The sequence below is a fragment of the Pteropus vampyrus genome, unplaced genomic scaffold (genome assembly GCF_000151845.1).
Source record: "Pteropus vampyrus isolate Shadow unplaced genomic scaffold, Pvam_2.0 Scaffold12, whole genome shotgun sequence".
Lineage (NCBI taxonomy): Eukaryota > Metazoa > Chordata > Mammalia > Chiroptera > Pteropodidae > Pteropus > Pteropus vampyrus.
The window spans coordinates 12,274,628-12,294,615 of NW_011888793.1; the positions used below are offsets into that span (position 1 = coordinate 12,274,628).

The window sequence follows — 19,988 nt, forward strand, 5'->3', positions numbered from 1 at the left end:
TATTTTTTCAAAAAAGGTTCTATCAGTTCTATTGCAACAGTAGTTTATCACTTTTGTCTGTATGTTTCAGTCTTACAGAAATTGTGCAAAGGAGTAGTTGAAACATACTTATATAAAGACAATGTACATGTACTCATTTTAAAAAATATCCAAGGAGAATAGTTCTAACATTTGATGCATATCAGAAACATATTTCTAGAATAATGTCATCCAAGCTCCACCCCCACCTTAGGCCTTCTGAATCAGACAATCTTTGGGACATATATATACTGGCAAAGCCCCATGGATGATTTTAATGTATACCACACATAAGAACTATTATCCTAAACATTTCTTAATGTTGTTCTTTTGGGAAGCATTTATAAACGAAGCTGTCAATACAACTTTACATCTTTTACTCAGAGATTTTACATCTTTAGCTAGAAATACCATCAAGTAAAAAGATTATATTCTAATGCAATTTCCGTAAATTCTACATTTTTACTCATTATTTATGAACAATATTGATATTTAGTTATTGGAGCATTAATTGCTGAAAACAGTAATATGGTCTACTGTTCTCTGCAACCTCTGCCCCCATTCACTCAAGAGAGATTTGGTGTATTTAAGAAATTAGATAATTATCATACAAATATAGTAATCATCTATCCCCCACCCCTAGAAATAGAAGAAGGCTATACTAAAATAAATACCATGGAATGGAACAGATTTTGGATTAAAATTCCTGGCCCATATTTCAAATGCTATAAAGTTAGTGAAATCAGAGCACACAAAGCTACAAAGATAAATAAGGTAAACTCCACCTTTAAGTTTACAGTCAAATGGGAATATAAAACTGAACATAACTAGCAACAAAACAAGCCAGAATGTCAAGTGTTGTATAGGAAGAAAGTGGGAAAGGAAATTCTGAACAGTTGAATGGACAGAGAAGGGGCATTGCCCGCCCTGGTTAGGTAAATAGGGAGATGGCTGATAGGAGCAGTTTGCACACAGCTGACTGAAATAGGCAGAGTGGAAAGTAAGTATGAAATGGGGCAGGGTAGAAGTCTAAGACATGTCCAGCTCCGTATGCTATCTTACTCGAAATAGCCCTCTACCCTTAGCCTATGCTGAAGGAATAGGATTAGATAGCAGATTTATAACCCATGTTTACACACAGCCAGTCACAGTTAACTGCTGAACGGCAGAAATTAGCCACATTTGTAACACATGATTCCATACACAGGACCACAGAAGACTGAACCAACCTTACCTGAGAGAAAAAATTCCTAGGCCAAACCAAGCTAGTTACTTTCTCAAGAATTTGAACTATGAAATTCTGAGATTATTACATATACACATAAATGAAAAGATCATTAGAACTGATCCAGAGTCAGTGAAGTAAGCCAAAATCTAAAGGAAATTATGAATAAGCAGAGAAAGCTAATCTGTAGGGTAAAGCAAGGAGATGAAATAGGTTTAGAGAACCAAGCTGAGGCCCTGTGAGAGAGGAATGGCCTGGGTTTCTAGCTTTGCAATTCCATTCTTGAGGTAGGACAGCTATGCTTCATTTCCTTGTACCTGGATGCCAGTGATGTTTTGCCTGTTAAACCTTTCCAGTAAATCCTCTTTTTCTTAAACAGGCTTGACTCTGTTAGCCCCAACTTAGACATCTAAGTTTTGATTGCTAGTGATTGAGATGGTGATGCCATTAACTGATGAGAGAAGAGAAGGAGGAGGTTTATGGAAGGGAAAACTTTATATTGGATGTACTGAATTTGACTGATAATGAAATATTCATGTGAAAATATCTAGCAGTAATTGGAAACGGGCCTGAAACCCAGGAGAGGTTAAAACTAGAGATGCAGATTTTGCAGCATAAGGCTAATAATTATTGTGATAGAAATGATTAAGGCAGCCCTGGGAGGTGGTACAGAAGAACAAAAGGACAGAATCTTGGGAGAAATGCATTTAAAGAATTAGCAAAAGAAAAGGAGTTGGAAAGTGATAGAAAAGACAAAGTGGTACAGGTTTCACAAGACAAACATGGTTACAGAGAAATAGGATACCAAAGACAACACTGAATTGAGTAATTGAACGTAGAAACCAGGTGGACATGGTTTGAGTAGTAGATAAGACATAATGAACACTAGTTTGAAAAGCGCAGCGTGGTACAAACATTTTATCAAATATCTAAAAAGTCTAAACCCCTTTATTTCTTGCTTTTTTGCTTTCAAATTTGAAACATTGTAAAATGAGCATATGATCTGCAGCACTATAATACAAGACTGTATTTGCACTGGATTTTAGAGAATGATTCCTAAGAGGAAAATGGAAACATGGTTGCAGATTTACTCATTACAGTTCACGTGCAAAGGAAGTAGTTTTCCTACAGAACTTACATGCCCTTCCTGTTGAGCTACCACCAGTGGGAAGTCTTGGAACATTACTGTCATTTCTGCCCTTTGTCTTCTTTCTAAAACGGTGTCCGGATATATGGAGGAGGGGGCTTATATGACATAATGGCAGCAGGGAAGTCAGGGTCTTCAGCTCTTCCATTCCCTGGACATCCTATTGGCTTCTAATGCATTAGACAACAGCTTGTAAAATACGTGATCAGGTTTTTCCTAGCCTGTTCAGAGCCCAGTACTTGGCTGAACTGACCTCAGCTTGGTTCTCTTAGGTATAGAGAACTCTGATCCTGCAAATCTGTCTCAAGCAGTCCAGTGTAAGTCAAGTTGCAGGTTTAGTACGTGCCACCCCACTACAGGCTCGAGTTAAACCTACTTGCTTCCTGATTAACTTCTGAGTCTCCTCTTGGTCAAGAATATGGGAACTTGTGGGTCCCCTCCATACACACAGGAACAAAGTAGCCTGGAAAAGCAAACTGAATTATTAAGGTTTACTTTGATATTACCATGTTCTAGCCTGAGAGGCTATCTTTCCAGAATGCTGTAGACTCCTACTACCCAGCATATTATGGAATATTTCAGAGCAATAAAAGGTGGACTACTTGCTACATAAAACAGCATAAATGAATCACTAATAAAACCTTGAGCAAAAGCAGTCATATAAAACGTGATTCCATTTATATAAAATATGAAAATCATCAAAACTACTCTGGTGTTCTAGAAGTTAGGATAGTTGTCTATTGGAAGAGGGAGTAGCTTCTGGGAAGCGTGTGGCATTGACTGTCCTTGGTGTCATGGTTAACAGGTGGGTAGCTTTGTGATCATCTAGCCATTCACTTAAAATTTGTATACTTTTCTGTATGATTGCTATACTTCCATTTAAAAGAAGTATGTATGTCTACAGCCATGCCACCCTCAACGTGCCCAATCTCGTCTGAACTCGGAAGCTAAGCAGGGTCGGGCCTGGTTAGTACTTGGATGGGAGACCACCTAGGAATACCAGGTGCTGTAGGCGTTTAAAAAAAAAAGTATATATTTAAAACTAAAAATTTGAAGAATGAGAAAACCAGAGGATTGGTTCTTAAACTTTAATGAGATTAAAAGTGACCTGGATTATAAAAATATAGATTCCCCAGACTGAATTTTTGATTCAGTAGATCTGACTCTTAAGAATCTGTATTTTTAACATTTGTCCCAGGTGATTCTGATCCTCCACACATAAGTGCTGATTTAGCAACTGTAGTTAAAACTCTTCACTCTGGACAAAAGTTCAAGTGTAAGAAGTTTGTCATACTGTTATTCAAGCTTGAGTTTATTGGATCTTTAATTGCTAGGTGTAGCATTTCCTCAGCTTAATGTTTCCCAAATGTAATGACAGTTTAAAATGGTTTTTTTTTCCTATAGCATTGTTTTATTGCATCTATTGAATTTTGCAGTTTTTCAAATTTGATTAAAAATTTTAATTCAGTTCCTCTTACATTTTTAATATTACAGAGACACTGACTTTTCTGGGACATAACAGCTTTTTAGGTATTTAGTTCTAGATATAGTCAGCATGTAAGAATGTAAAAGAACTGTAAAAAAACAAGTAGTTTTTTATATCTTTGGAGGAGAGATCTTAAAATGGAAAGAAAATAAGATTTGAAACGTAGAGAAAAACATGTCCACATAAGGTTTGATAAAACCTAATAAGAGTAAAATCAGTAGCTAGTGTCAGGATATATAAAGTTACTTGTAGAATTCTGTGGTCTCTACAGTTTTGTTGATTCCATTGTAAACATTTGTTGACAGCAGATCTTCAGTAAGTTTTTTGCATCAATGGAAGGTCATTCTAAAATTCCATTACCAGACTGTGACTTTAACAAATAAACAATATTTATCTTTTAAAAACCTTGAAATCCATTTCACACATTTTGTTATTAGAATGAACTATGTTTTTTTCAACCAATTCCAGATGTTTTAAGATTTTGTTTTTTCGGCACAGACTCAACCCGATAGCAACCATCTGTCTGTCCTTAATGATTCACAGTCATCTGAAAGCATGAGAATGGATTTGGTAAGGCATTTAGGTCTTTTCTGGCTCAGTGACTCTGTAACATTAAATGAAAATAATGCCTTATACAATTTATTCAAATATTCATCCCATTTTATAACCACCACCACACCCTCTTCGTCCCCCTTCCCTTCCCCTTTCCCCAGGGAGTATGGAAAGGTATTAAGTGCTGAATATAAGGAAAGACCTGTTAAACTTAAAAATAATGAAATATTGAGTAAGGAATAGTTATCTTCATTTTTTACTAAAGGAATGGGCACTGGCAGGTATTTTTTCTTAATGTTAAATTTTAAGAATAAATACAGCTATGATTTGAGGAATTCACAGTGCTTTAAATGAAGGTCAATACTTTAACAACTGTAAAGTTCACCACCACCTTTACTCTACCTCTTTTCTCAACATTTAGAAATAGATGGTATTTTAGACTGCAGAACCTTAGCTTAATTTTTAAAGTACCTCTTTAAAACTGTTTACATTTTTTTTTTCCACACTTTGCCTGGCTTGAGCAGTAATAAATCATTCAGATTAAGCAGTCTTTTCTTGGTATGTGTGAATTCATAAATTTCTGATTATAGGTCTATAATCAAAAGGATCGTAGTTTCAATTGCCTCTTCATAGGAATCTTAATTTGAAAACAAGAGTGGCCACAGGTAACAGTTATTATTTGCCATCAAATCATTAAAATGTTATTGGCATCCTCCAAGAGAACTTTCTTTAAAAGTTCACTGGCAGCACTGACTTGTTTGGAAAGTATACTTTTATATGTATTTGTATATATGGATATTTATATATATTTTCCTGTATTTGTGAGAGTATATCAACACCCATTTGTAATACCTAAAAAAGACATACTTTTTCAACCTCTAAACCCTTTGAAATTCCCCAGGAATCTGGCACCTGAAACCTTTTTACTACTTCATGACAACTTTCAGTTAGCATACCGATAATGACCTTTCCATGTATACTATTTTACTACTTGGCTATATTTTCTTTATAAAAATAAAATTACTTTAGTTCCTTGATTTCTTTCTCCAAAATTAAAATTTTAGCCTCTATTTTGTAAAATTTCTTTTAAAAAATACACTGGTCAGTTTTTCATAATGGACAGCAATACAATTTAATACAGTCTTTTACACATTTGACAAAAATAACTTGTTCTAATTTATGAAAGAAAACTAATAGGCAATAAAATATTCATCTCTGTGAATATAAGACAAGTACATGAAAATTATTTTAGAACTTTTTTCATAGATGTCGACCTACTTGTACAAGATCAAAACCGGCATTAGCTGAATGGTAGCAAGCTTCTCCATAAGTTGGTGTCCAGTAATAGTGTTTTTTAAGGCCATTGGAGACTTCTGCAAGATACACACGTCCATCCACCACAAATGGCTCCACATCTGTATTGTCTGGTTTTAGACAGCCCGTTTGAATTAAATCTGAATATGCCTAAGAGTTTTTAAGAAAAGAAAAAAACTATTATCATTAAAAAAGTAGTTTATTCATTTCACAGTGCTAAAACAAATTGGCTGTGCTAATTTACAGTTTAAAATAAAATATTCTGAAAAACATTACTGAATTTATGGTTAGGTTTTTATTCATTTAATTTCACACCATGAAATTATAATCTTGTAAAACTTATTTCTAATATATTATGCACTTTTTTTTGACCTCCCGAGTTAACAATTCTCTGTATTAACCAATTTTGTGTACAGAAGTTCCCATGGTCAAAATTTTCAAGTCCCGAAGGGGTTCTTAAATGAAGTGAGAGAGCTACTGTATATGCCCTTGAAAATCTGATGATAGCCAGGATTCCCTTTCTCAGAAAAGTAAACAATCACAGATTTTGGCATACAACTGTGTGGAGTTCCTGAACCCTCTGAAGCTAACCTACAGAATTAGGCCAAGAGAGACAGTCTCCACAGTATCTGATGCTGGCCTGGCTGGCTGCCTAACTGTCTTCATTGTAGAAATTTCTTTGTATATCTCATGGATCATTGGTATGTATGTATGTTAACAATGTCATAGAAACAAACTGGTTTGTCAATAAGGATATGATTGTAGAGAAAGGCAAAAATTTAGACAGTAAAAGATTTAAAGGTATAGTTGCTTCTGCTTTAGCTTGTCATCATTAATTCTAAACTTAGCTGCTCGTGTGTGATCTTTATACTGGTAGTATTTGATATCTTTTGCTATTTCAACCACAAAACTTTCCAGAAGCTAATATTTAGAACTTACGTTAAAAATTATCAAAACTATAGTGTTTAACTATACTTTGTAATAATTCCTAAGGCACTTGTAAATAATATAAATAATTGTAAAGAATGTCTGATGTTATAGAGAAGACTCCAGAAATTACCTTCAGTTAAAAAAAGAAAAACTTACCACACATGTAGCCTCATCAAATTTGTTTCCCCAAATGTAGATATTAGAGAATGTGGGATTTGTTTTTAAGGATTGTGAAAGTGCAACAAGTCCTTCTCCCTCTATGTTGTTGCTGACTACTGACAACCTATGGAAAAACAAAAAGTAATAACCCTGAAAACCAATACTTTGACAAAGAGAATGCTTAAGTGAGCAACAACATTTATTACAAACATTTATTGTGGTAAGTATTAGTGTTATTCTTAAATATGTTTAATAGTCAAAATATTGACCATGGAATTCCTAACATCCAAGAAACTTAGCTTTCTAATTGTATGCTTGATGTACCTAGTAGAGCTACCTACATTTTGGAAATCAATGGTCTGTTGTTTTATGTTATTCAGTAAATATTTGGGGGTGGGTTACAGATACTTTTCAACGTAAAGTCATCCAAGTAATATTTTCTTTGATTCATTCTTATTTTTAAGTCGACCATATTGAATGATTGATTTTTGTTAAAATTCAAGGTGAATATAAGCAATAACAATTTTTAATCTTAAGCAATGAATGAGAATCAATTTTTAAAAGATTACTTTTAAAAAACAAGAAACTAAAATGTTTACTGTAAACTTAAAATTGTCAGTTTAGAAACAGTTTTCATATTTCATCATAAATCTTAAAAGAGTTAAGGGATTTGAGGTTAATATTCTAAAAATTTAAGTTTTTCAGTTATTTTGATTAAATATAAAACCATACTAACGCTTTAAGACTCCTGTTGTGTGAAGCAAGAGTTTCACTGAGATACTTTGCTCCTGTATTTTCTATTCTGTTAAAAGAAAGATCTATTACTTCCAGGGTAGTATTGCTTTTCAGTACATCAGCCAAAAACACCATTCCATCACGAGTTATTTCATTGCTGGGAAAGGAAAAATATGTAGTTATATTTGAAAATATGAAGTACAATTATATTCACACAGATAACATGCTTAAAAACTGTTAAGCAATAATACACAGTATTTTCTATTTTAGTGAAGATTTAATTACTCAATTTCCAAAAAAGTTAATGAAAATTTTCCATAAAACTGCTTCCATTTCTGGTTTACATAATTAAATTGCTCACTCGAGTTATTAGGAGATTAGTATCAGTATGAACTAAATAAATTCTAAGGCTTAGGATAAAAAGTTGACCACAGTGGTTCCATTTTCTAATCTTTGTAATTACTATCTAACAAAATATCATATGTACCATGAATATTTACATAGATTATTCCTATGACTTAACTTCTGAATTACTTAATGCATAAATTATCACTTACCAGCTGACATCAAGGTAACGTAGGCTTTTGTTCAGATACAGTGCATCACATAGGTGTTTTATTCCATAATTTCTTATATCATGCTTACACATGTGTAGTTCAACAAGGCAGTGATTTTCTTTTAACATGTGGCCCAGATGAACTGTGGACTCTTCCTAAAAATAGGTAAAATGTTTTCTAAAATAAAATTTTGAAGCAGTGCATTTCAAACATATGCTAAGTTATTAAAATGAGCTTTTTAAAAAAGATTATATCAGTTAAAACTGTTAGTCTACAGTTTGCATTTGTTTGGCCTGGCTTTTAAAAAATATTTTTTGCCATAAAAATTTTACCTTTACCACAAATGATACCTTTTCTGTGTTAGAAACAGGCAGCAGGCACTTATAAAATGCAGCGATTAAGTGACATACAGAGGGTAGTTAAAAAATATTAATCATTAAAAATAAATCCATCCAGAAGGAAAAAGAAAAATCAGTCCCATTATATATTGAGCTTATAAGCTCCCTGACTGCTGTCCTCTCAAGAGTCGCTAAACCCTTCTGCATACTTCATGTTCCTGAACTTTGCTCTTGATCTCCACTCTTAACTGTTTCGACAAAATACAAAGACATTTTCCAATCTCAATTATGTTTTTAAAATACACTCATTTTAACCTTGTGATATATTCGATTCCTCCCTTTATAATCATCTCATTTCTAAATATATTTTACTCTTGTTTTCTGGTCACTGGAAGCCTTTTTTTTTTAATTCAAAATCTAGCTGCTTTCAAGTGAAACGTATATAATCTCAATGAGGACCTGAACACCAAGCACTTTAAATTTTTAACAAAATCCAAATGTGTCTTAATGAATGGGCCAAAGTATTTTTTGGTCTTCTTGCTGATCACAAACACAGATAACTATATACGCTTTAATTACGATAAAGAACTTTGAGAAAAATTTTAATAAAAGTTTAGTAAAACCACATAGCAATAGCAGGTAGTACATAAGCTTTATAATAAAATTATCCAAATGCTAGCTTTGCCTTTGATTAGCTATCTGACTTTGGGCAAATTATTTCACCTGAGTCTCAGTTATACATTTTCTGTGAAATAGGTGAAATACTTCCCTCACAATATTTAACAAAAAGTACCTGGCACAAAATGAATGTCCTTTGGAAAACTACAAAGCATATATTATTGTTCTATATTCTGTAATCCTGTATCTGATTTAAATTACTGCTTTGACAATGAAAATATATACCCAAAGGGAAACTAATCTACGACCTTAACAAATGCAAACCAATCACTTAGGGAGTCTAGTGTTGTTCTGCATGGTGCCTGTAACAGGGCATACTCAATATATATTTGTGTTTTATACTGATTACATTTTTAGGTCAAGAAGAAAGAGGGACCACCCTTACTAATGGAGAGAACTAGTTTCAGAAATAATAAATGGTGGGTTTTTTAAGCTCCAGAGTTTGTGCCTTTTGCCTAGGGTGGCATCTAGCATCGATACTTGTCCAAGCTCCCTAGAAATGAACAGTAAAACCCTGAAATGGAATAATTTTGCAGGGTCACATTTGGAAATGGCAAAGTATGAAAAAGAGGATTTTCTACTCCACAGCCATTTAAGAGGAGATAGGGAGGGGGCTGCCTTGGAGAGGAAGAGAAAGCAAGCTAGAATTTAGCTGACAGCACAGAAGCACAGGGCTGAGAGCAAGGGCCTGGGCCTCAGAAAGAACCCTGGGCTTTTTAATAACTTCTTAGATCTGAGAATAACGACAGCATTTAACATTTAAAAGAAGAATTGTGCTGCTAATGTGATTTCATATAGTTTAACATCCTTGTTTCCTCAGAGCTTCAATCCAGAAAATTTTTGTTAGCCTTCAAATCTTCTGGCCACAATCTAAGAGCCTTTCCAGCCACTTTAAAGTAGGGTTCTTGTATTTGAGGATTCTGGGTGTCTTGAACAGATGAGATTTATGGACATGAAGCAATTAACATAATGCAGACTTCCAAAAATGTTGGTACAGAAAAGTGCAGAGATAATTCAAAGGGAGAGATCTATGTAGGCAAAGAATGCAAACAATAAAGAATATGAAAAATATTTTTAAAATGGTTAATTCTCAATTACTCATACTAATGGGGAACTGTCAGGTAGATGATTTAAAGACTATAAAGTACTTTTAACTTTTTTTAGTAGCTATTTCTGTTTAGATCAATAACAAAATGAGTTTTTATTCCCTAGCTTTTTACAACTTAGAAGAGAGTAAAGCCACCAAAAAGAATGTTAAGGAGTAAAAAGAATCCTTAAAAGTAAAAACCATTTCAAAATGTAACGATGGTTGTCACATCAATATAACGAAAGCAACAAAACAGTTCACATCAGGTTTGTAATCTAGCCTTCAAAACTTTAGTTATTTATGCTTTTACTGTAACTACTTTGCCCCTCATAGGGTTTACTCAATGAGAATTGGAATTCACGAGGGAAAAAAAAAGTTTACTGCTTAAGCAAGCAACATCTAAAATCGTATTGTTATAAAACTTATTGAGAATAATTTTCTTTTAAAAGTTTTTCTTTGTAAACAGTAGTTTACAATTCTAAAAATATAATGCATTCGTGAACTTTGACATTCAGTAATACCTTCAGTTATTCACATGTGTAATATCACTGTTGAATACATACCTCTTTACCATACAGTATAGGTCGGTTTAGGTTTATGCCTTTAATTGTTTGGTTTTGAGTCAGGACTGTAGCAAATGCGATCACACTTTGCATTCCCTAAAAACAGGTAAATTCATTAAGGAAACTGACAAAATATATAAATTAACATTCCTAAATAAATATTTCAAAACTAGTAATCTGGAAACCAACAAATCAACATTGTGTTTTTAAAAAGTTTAAGCATTTCCTGCCATTTGAATTGTAATTGATCAAATCCAGAAATGAATTGTTATTGTGTTCTTTTCCCCCTGCCTTAATATCTGTGTACAACATGCATAGGGAGTTTCTTAAAGTTTCAGTATCCATTTCCTAGGGTGTTTGCCTTTAGGTTTGCTCCTAAGCCCTCAACGTTCCATAACAGTGCAGACCTCAGATATACAGTCACACATCTGGATCCCAACTAGGACTTTATTCTACTGAGAAAACTTATCCTTGAGCCAGCATTCCTTTATATTCATACTCATACATTTAGTATGTATCACGGGAAAGGGTTACTAATCACATTTCTCACAGCTTCCACAGGATTCCCTCTCTACCTATTGGAATGGCCCGATCCCTCCCCGACCTCAGTGATGGGCACCACCACATATACCCAAGCTGTTATCCCAGAAACTTGTGCCTTCTCTCTCTCCACAAGTCCTCTTACCCTCCCATACAGTTGATCGGTAATTCTTACAGATTCTGCCTCCAAAAGATGTCTCAAATTAGTCCCATTTCTATGCCCACCACCCCACCCAGTCTTCATCACCCACGAAGACTGCTGCAGTAACTTCCTAAGTAGTCAGTGGGATTCCTCTTGCCTCTCTCATTCTCCACAGAGAAACCAGAATGATCTTTTAAAAGCACCAATCAGATCATGTCACCCCTCAACTTAAGGCCTCTCCATTATATGCATTTATAACAAAATCCCTCTTCCCCTGGCCCATGACACACACCCACACCGCACACCACCTTGCTGGATCTTGCCTCTTCAAACCTCTCCGCCTTCACTGTGAGGCACTTTTAACTCCCTCTGGCCAGCCACTCTGGCTTTTCAATTCTTAAAACCTGCCAGATTTGATATTTCATTATTCATGTACCTCCCTCATGATTTTTGCCATATCTGAATATCAGTTTTACTATTTATCTAATACTTTTCCATTTAATCAACTCACTTTTTTATTTTAAAACTTTATATCACTGCCATAAATGGAAAATCATAATCCCTTGAAATAATTAGCATCTGCAAAATATATACATTAGTATAAAAATTACTTCAATCTGTATCAGTAATGGTATCGATACTACACTTGGAGAAGCACTATCTTAGAGTCTATGTAAACTGGACCCCTTGCCTGGAATGTTCTGCTGTGGACTCTCCTTCATGACTCCTAAATATTATTTCCCTAGGTCTTAGGCAACTATCTTATCATGCAAATTACCTTCTCCCCATTATCAGAGTACTTGGCCATCTTCATAGCACTTTTCTCTATTTGTTTATTGACTATTTTCCTAACTAAATTCAAGCTTTATAAGGGCAGAGACCATATTCAACATACTCCGAGATTCTAAGGAGAATCTAGGATTGTGACTGGTATGTGTAGATAATATACATTCCCAGAACTATTCTGGCTGTATCTACTACTTTTTTAAGCCTTAAAACCTATTACCCCGCAAAAAATCCCCTGGCTCATCTTCTTGTTTACATGTACCAGTGATTTTGCATTCATCTGTACAACAGGTTCCCAAATGGCCTCATGGTTTAAAAGCATGTTTGAGAAAATGAAGCCTGGAATTTGAAGATATGCAAAAAAACCCCACATTTCTCACTATCAGGCCAGATGAAAGCCCAGAGCAGCTTTTTGCATCATCATTTTAAGTTTTTATACTACATTTACTCCAAAATGTTTTCAAAAGTAAAACATTTATATTATACTAATGAAGTAGTATTTGTTTAACTAAAATGAACACAATCTTTTTCTTTTAAAATCCCATATGGGTTAAGAAGGGTTACAGATGGATAGAAGATTTTTATTATGCTGGGTATTCTATAGTATTGTTTACCACAATCTGATTTTATTAACTGTAAGTACTGTTATGCCTAGGTTAAAAATTTTTTTTTCCTCTGACATTAGACATGAGGGGCAAGTGTAATCATTCGTAAAACTGTCATTAACAACTGGTCTCTAACAATTCTCTATGCTGGTCTCCAAGGAGAATGATGAAACATCTGGGTGATTGTCTCATAACCAATTTACTCACCAGATCACAATCACCCAGATCTAGCTTCTCTAAGGATGAATTAATTTGTAGCATTGTAGCAAAAAACATCCCACCCTTATTTTCAATCTTGTTTCCAGTCATTCTTAGGTATTTCAGAGTTGTATTCTTCTGAAAAGGAAAAGAATCAAAATTTGGTTAAGTTTTTAATCCACAGAATTTTCTTTAGATTACATGAATTAGGAAACTAAACTATCTGCAGACTCATCAATTTTTCATGGAGGTAGAATAGGATATATATTCCTTGAAGGCAACATTCAATTTACTAGATAAGTATCTAGTTTAATAGTCTAGTAGAAAGAATGCCCAGGAAACAAATGCCCAAACAATGACCAGTAAATGAAACAGATTTTTAATAAACTTTCCTTTCATTAGAAAATCTATAAATTTATCTTCTAAGAAAATTATACCTTTTTTTTTATTGAGGTGAAATTCACATAACATGAAATTAACCATTTTAAAGTGTGCAATTTACTGGCTTTTAGTATATTCACAATGTTGTGCAGCCATCATCTTTAGTTCTAGAACATTTTCATCACCCCAAAGGCGACCCTGTACCCGTTAACCAATCATTTCACATTTCCCATGTTACTTTTAAGGAGGTATTTCTCAGACATTTTAATTCCTTCTCTTATTCCACTCTTTGAATAAATCTTTTACAAAGAAAATTACAGACATTTCATTGTCCTAATGAATAAATATGAGGACATGTAAGGTCAAATAATTATCTTTAAAGCTAATTCAAACTCCCTTAAGAGCAGAAAGAAGGTAAGGATGTCCACTAACCACTACTATTCAACATTGTACTGGTGGTTCTAGACAGGGCAATTAGGCAAGAAAAAGAAACCAAAAAAAATGGCATCCAGATTGGAAAAGAAGTAAAACTATCTCTGTTTGCATATGACACAATCTTTTATGTGACAAATCCTAAAAAATCCAACAACAACAAAAAAAAAAGCTGTTAAAAATAATAAGTGAGGTCAGCAAGACTGCAGGACACAAGATTAACATATAAAGATCAATTATATTTCTATACACTAGCAATAAACCCAAAAATGAAATTAAGAAAATTCCATTTATAATAGCATCAAAAAGAATAAAAAAAAAATTTTTAAAGGGCAATACTTGTACATTGAAAACTACAAAGTATCATTGAAAGAAAGAAGACCTAAATACATGGAAACACATCCCATGTTCATGAATCAGAAGACAGTATCATTAAGACGGCAATACTTGTAAATTGATCTAAGGATTTAAAGCAATTCCTCTCACAATCCCAGCTGCTTTGTCAAAAAGACAACATGCTGATATAGATGGGGAGAAACTGAAACACTCACTCATATTGGTTAAAATGTAAAAAGGGACAGCCACTTTGGAAAATACTTTGGCAGTTCCTTAAAATATTAAAAAGAGTTACCAAATGATCTAGCTATTCCACTCCTACATATATGCCCTAGGAAATTAAAAACATGCACACAAAAATGTGTGCAAATATTCATAGCAGCATTATTCATTAGAGACAAAAAGTAGAAACCCAAAATGTCCATTAACGGATGAACAAAATGTGATATACCCATACAATCATTATTCCATTTATATGAAATGTCTAGAATAAGCACTCTATAAATGGAAAGCAGGTTAGTGACTGGGGAGTGGGGGAGAAAAGCATGGAGAGGGTTTGCTCATAGGTACAGGACTTTTCTTCAAGATGAAAATGTTCTAAAAGCAGCGATAGTGGTGATGGTTGCGTAACTCTTTGACTATACTAAAAAAACCACTGAACACTTTAAAAGGGTAAATTTTATGTATGTGGATTATATCTTTTTTTTTAATTTCCCCCGCTGCCCGCCCCCGCCCCCGCCACTTCCACCCTTGACCTAGGGTTGTTGCCGTCTCCCTTTAAGAACTGGACTTCTAAAGGTGGGGCGCGTCTCCTCCCACACGCTCACAGGGCACACCTGAGGCCTGGGGCACACCTGGAGCCTGTACCCAGGACCTTCTACGTGTAAAGCAGACGTGCTAACCACTACTCTATGGAACCAATCCTGAATTATATCTCAATAAAACTTTATTTTAAAAATAAGTTTAAAAATGCTCATGTCATGTCCACATTTTAATAAATTGAAGTATAATAAAAATATACATTCCCACAATATTAAAATATAAGCTCACATTAACCTTTGATTCTGTTGATTCCAAGCTATCAGAAGTTAAAATTCCCAACTACAATGTTAGTTTGAGGTATTATAAATACTTACATGTAGTACTTTAGCAATCAATTCTCCACCTTCAGGCCCAATATCATTAAACATAAGGTTTAAGTAAATGAGACTATATTGTTTCTATAACAAGAGAAAAGAAGCTATTACGCATGTATTATTAGAAATCGATCAACTAACATATGAGCTGCTTTAAGTAAAAATGTTTACCTCCAAAAAAAAAACCTTTATAAACCAGAAAATCTAAAAGTCTAGCAAAAGAAACTACCACTAGAGAAAAAAAGTGCTATTCTCATTAAACAAATATAATTGCAATATAAACAAAAGAAAAAAACTATCTTCAGTTTTGACCAATGACTCAAAGTATGGATGTGCTTTATGTATTTAATGGTAGTATACAAGTCTGTAAAAGATGACTCAGTAGTTCTAGTTACCAGCTCTACTGAGACAGATGCACAAATGAGTTTTCAGTATATTTCAAGTGTTATAAACATAGCATAGTCAGGACCCTTGACATTTTGCAAAACTAATGTTTTGTATGTGTGACATTAGGTGGTTTCACTGTCAACAGAACTAACGACATTTTGATAATGATGATTTCTGCAGCATTTTTATTTCTGCTTACTGAGAAAAACATGGTTACTTCATTTTTTATCTTCATTCTGCCCTTACATTGTGCACCATTTCATAAATATGAGAATTTTAAGATCATCTTAAGCTAATTAGTGGCACTTTTAGCAGATGAGACTGGGACAAGTAGGAAATTAAAAAGCCAGTCTAAGGGAGAAATTTTAAAAATGATATATGCTGCTTTAAACATTTTAACTTAAAATACACACAAACATATATTGGCCCTTCTTCTGAGGATGAAACGAGGTCTTTTCTTTAAGTACACAAAATAAGATGGACCACACTGTCTTTTTTAAATAAAATGCAATCAAAATGAAGCATTTCAGCTAGGGTGTCCCCAAAGTGAATCTGCAATAAAGGGTTGGCTCAGCATGCTCAAACCCTGAACAGTCCAAAGAAAGGACTGGTTCTTAACTGGGTCCTGGGAGGAAAAAAAAAAACGTATAAAACATTTTGTAGTAAAATAGTACCTGAAGCAGTTTTGCAGCATAGTATGCACCAACATCACCTAGGAAGTTATATCTAACATCCAAACCTAAAGAACACAGACAAATAGAAGCTGATATTCTTTATGATGCATACTTAAAATCAGGAAAATGAAAGAAGGAGTAATGATTTTTAAGAACACATACCATTAATATATGGATTCTTCTCTAAAACTCTGGAAAGAATCCAAAAATCTTCTCCTGTTACTCTTTCCACTGGTATTAAGTGATTGTTGCCAGCAATGTTTAATGTGATTCCTTCCAATCTATTAAAATATAAATAAGAAACCCAGTAAAGAAATAAAAGTAATTTTTTCTTCATGTATAAATAGTAACATCATGGATAGCATTTACCGGAACCAATTATGTACCACAATATAGATTTAAACCAAGTAACTTAAAACTACTGAATATTCCAGATTTTGTAAAGTACTTTAATATAGGCTGTATAATCTAATTTCTCACATACAAAAAGTATCCCCACCTGATAGATAATGATACTGAAGACATCAAAGATTTGTATAAATAAACAGGAGTTAAGGACAAATCTGGAGTCCAGACTTGGAGGCTGCTGGTCTAGTGCTCTTCCCAGTATACTAAAAGTACCACTACTTCCAAGACCTACTAACAGTGTCAATCATCTACTTCTCTGAATCAAAACGTATGTCTATTTTACCAAGCATTTGCAAACGGTGTTGAAATCACTTAGTATTCCAAGATTTTCACACAGATGAATATCAATGCATATTACTGATATAATCAAGTATTTGCCTTCCTTACCCCTTTACAATTTCTTCATCTACTTCTTGGAGTATATGCAATACAAAAGGGTTAATTTTCTGGGACTTTTCCATACATAGATTCTCATAATATTTCTGGAGACTGCCAATAGGTTCTGGAGCTTTTGAAAAATAAATACATTACCATTACCCTTCATCACATATAAATTATCCCAGGTGCTTCCCCCCACCCCTCCCAAAATTACACTTCTTTCAAAGGTATGAATGTATGTGTATAGAGTCAAAGGTAGGGTAGAAAAGGAGACAGAATTAAAAACAAAGAGAGAAACAGAAGTAAGGAATGGGAGAGAATAAAAATTCTGTTGGAGAATTAGAGCCATAGAAGCACCCACTGAGGGTAGGCAGACACTAACTTGGAAGTGACATAAAAGGACAACTGACCTCCGTAACAGGACTGGTAGCTAAGGAAAATGATGTCAGAGAAATTAAAATATTTTGTCCAAACTTATGCAGTTAATAAGGGCAGAGTACAGAATCAAAATGACTCCGAAGCTTCTTTCCACTCTGTCTCGTCGGGTTAAGCTGACTCAAGGTTTCTTATGATGGCTTCAAATAAAGATGTCCTTTCCTAGTGGATTCTGCACTATATGAACTAAAGCATTTGCTAAACAAATTTGCAAAACAAGATCTTAAGATGAAGAACAGTTATATAAAAAATGAAAGCAAATAAACTTTTCTTAGTTTTTTAAAATAAGCTTTAAAAATAATTTAATAACACACTTATTCCCGAGAACTTGGAAATTTCAATATTAAAAAGAAAAACATTCATCAGCAATCTCACTGCCAAAAAACCACCACAGTGGAGGTCTGGGAATATTTATTTCTTATTGTTTTTCTTTCATATGTATTCTTAAACAAAATTTGAACATTTCAACAGAGTTCTATATCCTTTTTGTTTTCAATTAACATATTGTAAGCAGTTTTCTCTAGTCATGACAGTCTAAAAAATTTTAATGTCAGTATAATCTGTCTTGTAAATGGATGTACATAAAAAATCCTTCGCTTATTTTAGGAAATTTTCATGCATTTAAATAATATTTTAGCACAATATTTCCCAATCTTCTATGAAGTGATCAAAGATATTCTAAATAAAATGGGTTTTACTGTCAGATAAGTTTGAGAAGTGATGAATTAAGCAAAACTAAACAGACCCCTACCTACAACACTTCTTAGGACATTTAAAACTCTCGGGTGCACAAAGACTCTTCAAATTGTTGAGCCTAGAGGGGAGGATAATAATGCTATACTTCCCAGACATATGTAACCATGGTTCATATGGACTGCAGTCTAGAAAATGCAACTTTAGCCTCCTGGACAGGAAACAAGGCAAGATCTGCAAACAGATTTACTTGTTGGAGCTGGGCTCCCACCAGGCTTCTTCGCTCCCTTCTGGCTTACGACCTTCCTTGGTATTAAAAATTGGAGGATTACCCTGAGGATCTGAGGTTCAATGCCTGCCCTCAGCTGGCTGCACCACACCAAGGCCATGAAGAAATGTATCAGACTTACAATTGACGTTTTCGTGACTGAAGGAATCTTAAATTACAAGAATATTTCTTTAATTACCTCGCCATGGCTTTACAGTATTTAAAAGTCTCTGCTATATATTTCCATTATTTGCTCTTTTAAAATTCACCTATATACTGTTTCAGGATTTTATGGTACCAATAATTTGTTTCCTCTAGAAGAAAAATAATAAATCAGTCTTCAAACTGTAAAGCAAAAACTAGGAAAAACACAGATATGTAGGAACATGTCAAGAATCTAACCCAAATTTCACTTTTCACCCACGTCTGAGCCTTGAATTCCAAGTAATTTTCACCTAGCAGCACGTTTTATAATTTCTAGAGTAAGGGTTCATTTTGCAGGTGGTTCCCTATGTCGTCCTATACTGGAACAGCCAAGTACTGACTGGGAAATCCAAGGGTCAAGAGCGAGTCAGACTTGGGTGCCCATCCAGAATAGGCTGTGTGACTGTGAACAAGTTACTTAAATTTTCAGAGCTTAAATTTCCTCTTTATGTTAAAGTCTGAGCCTAACAATGCCCATCTCACCGGTGCAGTGGGCAGACGGAAGGCTTGTAGCACAGTTCCATATCTACAAGCACATGCTTTAAAACAAACATTCAGAATGGAAACGGGTGGAGGGAGAAGGGCGTGCAGTTGTGCTTACTTTGCTACAAATACTTAAAATGGATGTGGCCTAAAGATGCAAAGTCAGAACTATCTCAAGACCCTCTTGCCCACCTAGGCCCGGCTCTCTGGAGTTTCCACAAAAAGGGCCCCGAGAAGACCACCCGAGCACCCTTCCGGGAGATGGTAAGAGCAAAGCGAAAGACACACGTTCCTTCAGGACAACCTATTGAACGAAAGAAGGACACTCCATGGGGCCTTGGGGGCTCTCCTGCCCGTGTTTGGGGGGCACCCTATATTTCCAGTCACAGCTGGGGTTCCTAGGACACCCTCCAGCCCCGCCTCCCTGGGCCTGCTCGGAGGAATCAGCTAGCGCAACCCCGCCGCTCTGGCCCCAGCACCCCTTCAGCGTTTCTTTCAGGCCAGGCCGGCGCCGAAGGACACCCTATCTCTTACCGCTATTGTCGGCCAGAGCCCAGGCCGAAGCGGGGCTCGGAGTGGCGGCGGGAGGCGGGTACCCGGACTTGGCCGGAATGGTACCTTCGGAACTGCCCCACATGATTCTCAAACCCCGCGGGCCGAGCGGCGGCGTTGTCATGACAACCGTGCGCATGCGCCTGTTCCGTCCCCGGCGT

General features: G+C 35.0%; 1 protein-coding gene and 1 non-coding gene across 2 annotated transcripts; one reads left to right on the forward strand and one right to left on the reverse strand.

Moving 5' to 3' along the window:
• Nucleotides 1–2,311: 2,311 nt before the first annotated feature.
• LRRC34 (leucine rich repeat containing 34) lies at nucleotides 2,312–19,981 on the reverse strand. The gene is made up of 12 exons (XM_011380135.2): nucleotides 19,810–19,981; nucleotides 17,202–17,322; nucleotides 16,569–16,687; nucleotides 16,407–16,471; nucleotides 15,346–15,429; nucleotides 13,070–13,198; nucleotides 10,790–10,885; nucleotides 8,124–8,278; nucleotides 7,568–7,723; nucleotides 6,829–6,955; nucleotides 5,707–5,892; nucleotides 2,312–2,853 (listed from the first exon to the last, which is right to left on the reverse strand). Exons 1-12 carry the CDS (start codon nucleotides 19,964–19,966, stop codon nucleotides 2,713–2,715), a joined length of 1,536 nt encoding a protein of 511 aa, XP_011378437.2. The 5' UTR covers nucleotides 19,967–19,981; the 3' UTR covers nucleotides 2,312–2,712.
• Nucleotides 3,287–3,405, forward strand: LOC111733053. Its single transcript, XR_002777816.1, has one exon. It is a non-coding gene; the product is annotated as a 5S ribosomal RNA (ribosomal RNA).
• Nucleotides 19,982–19,988: the final 7 nt, after the last annotated feature.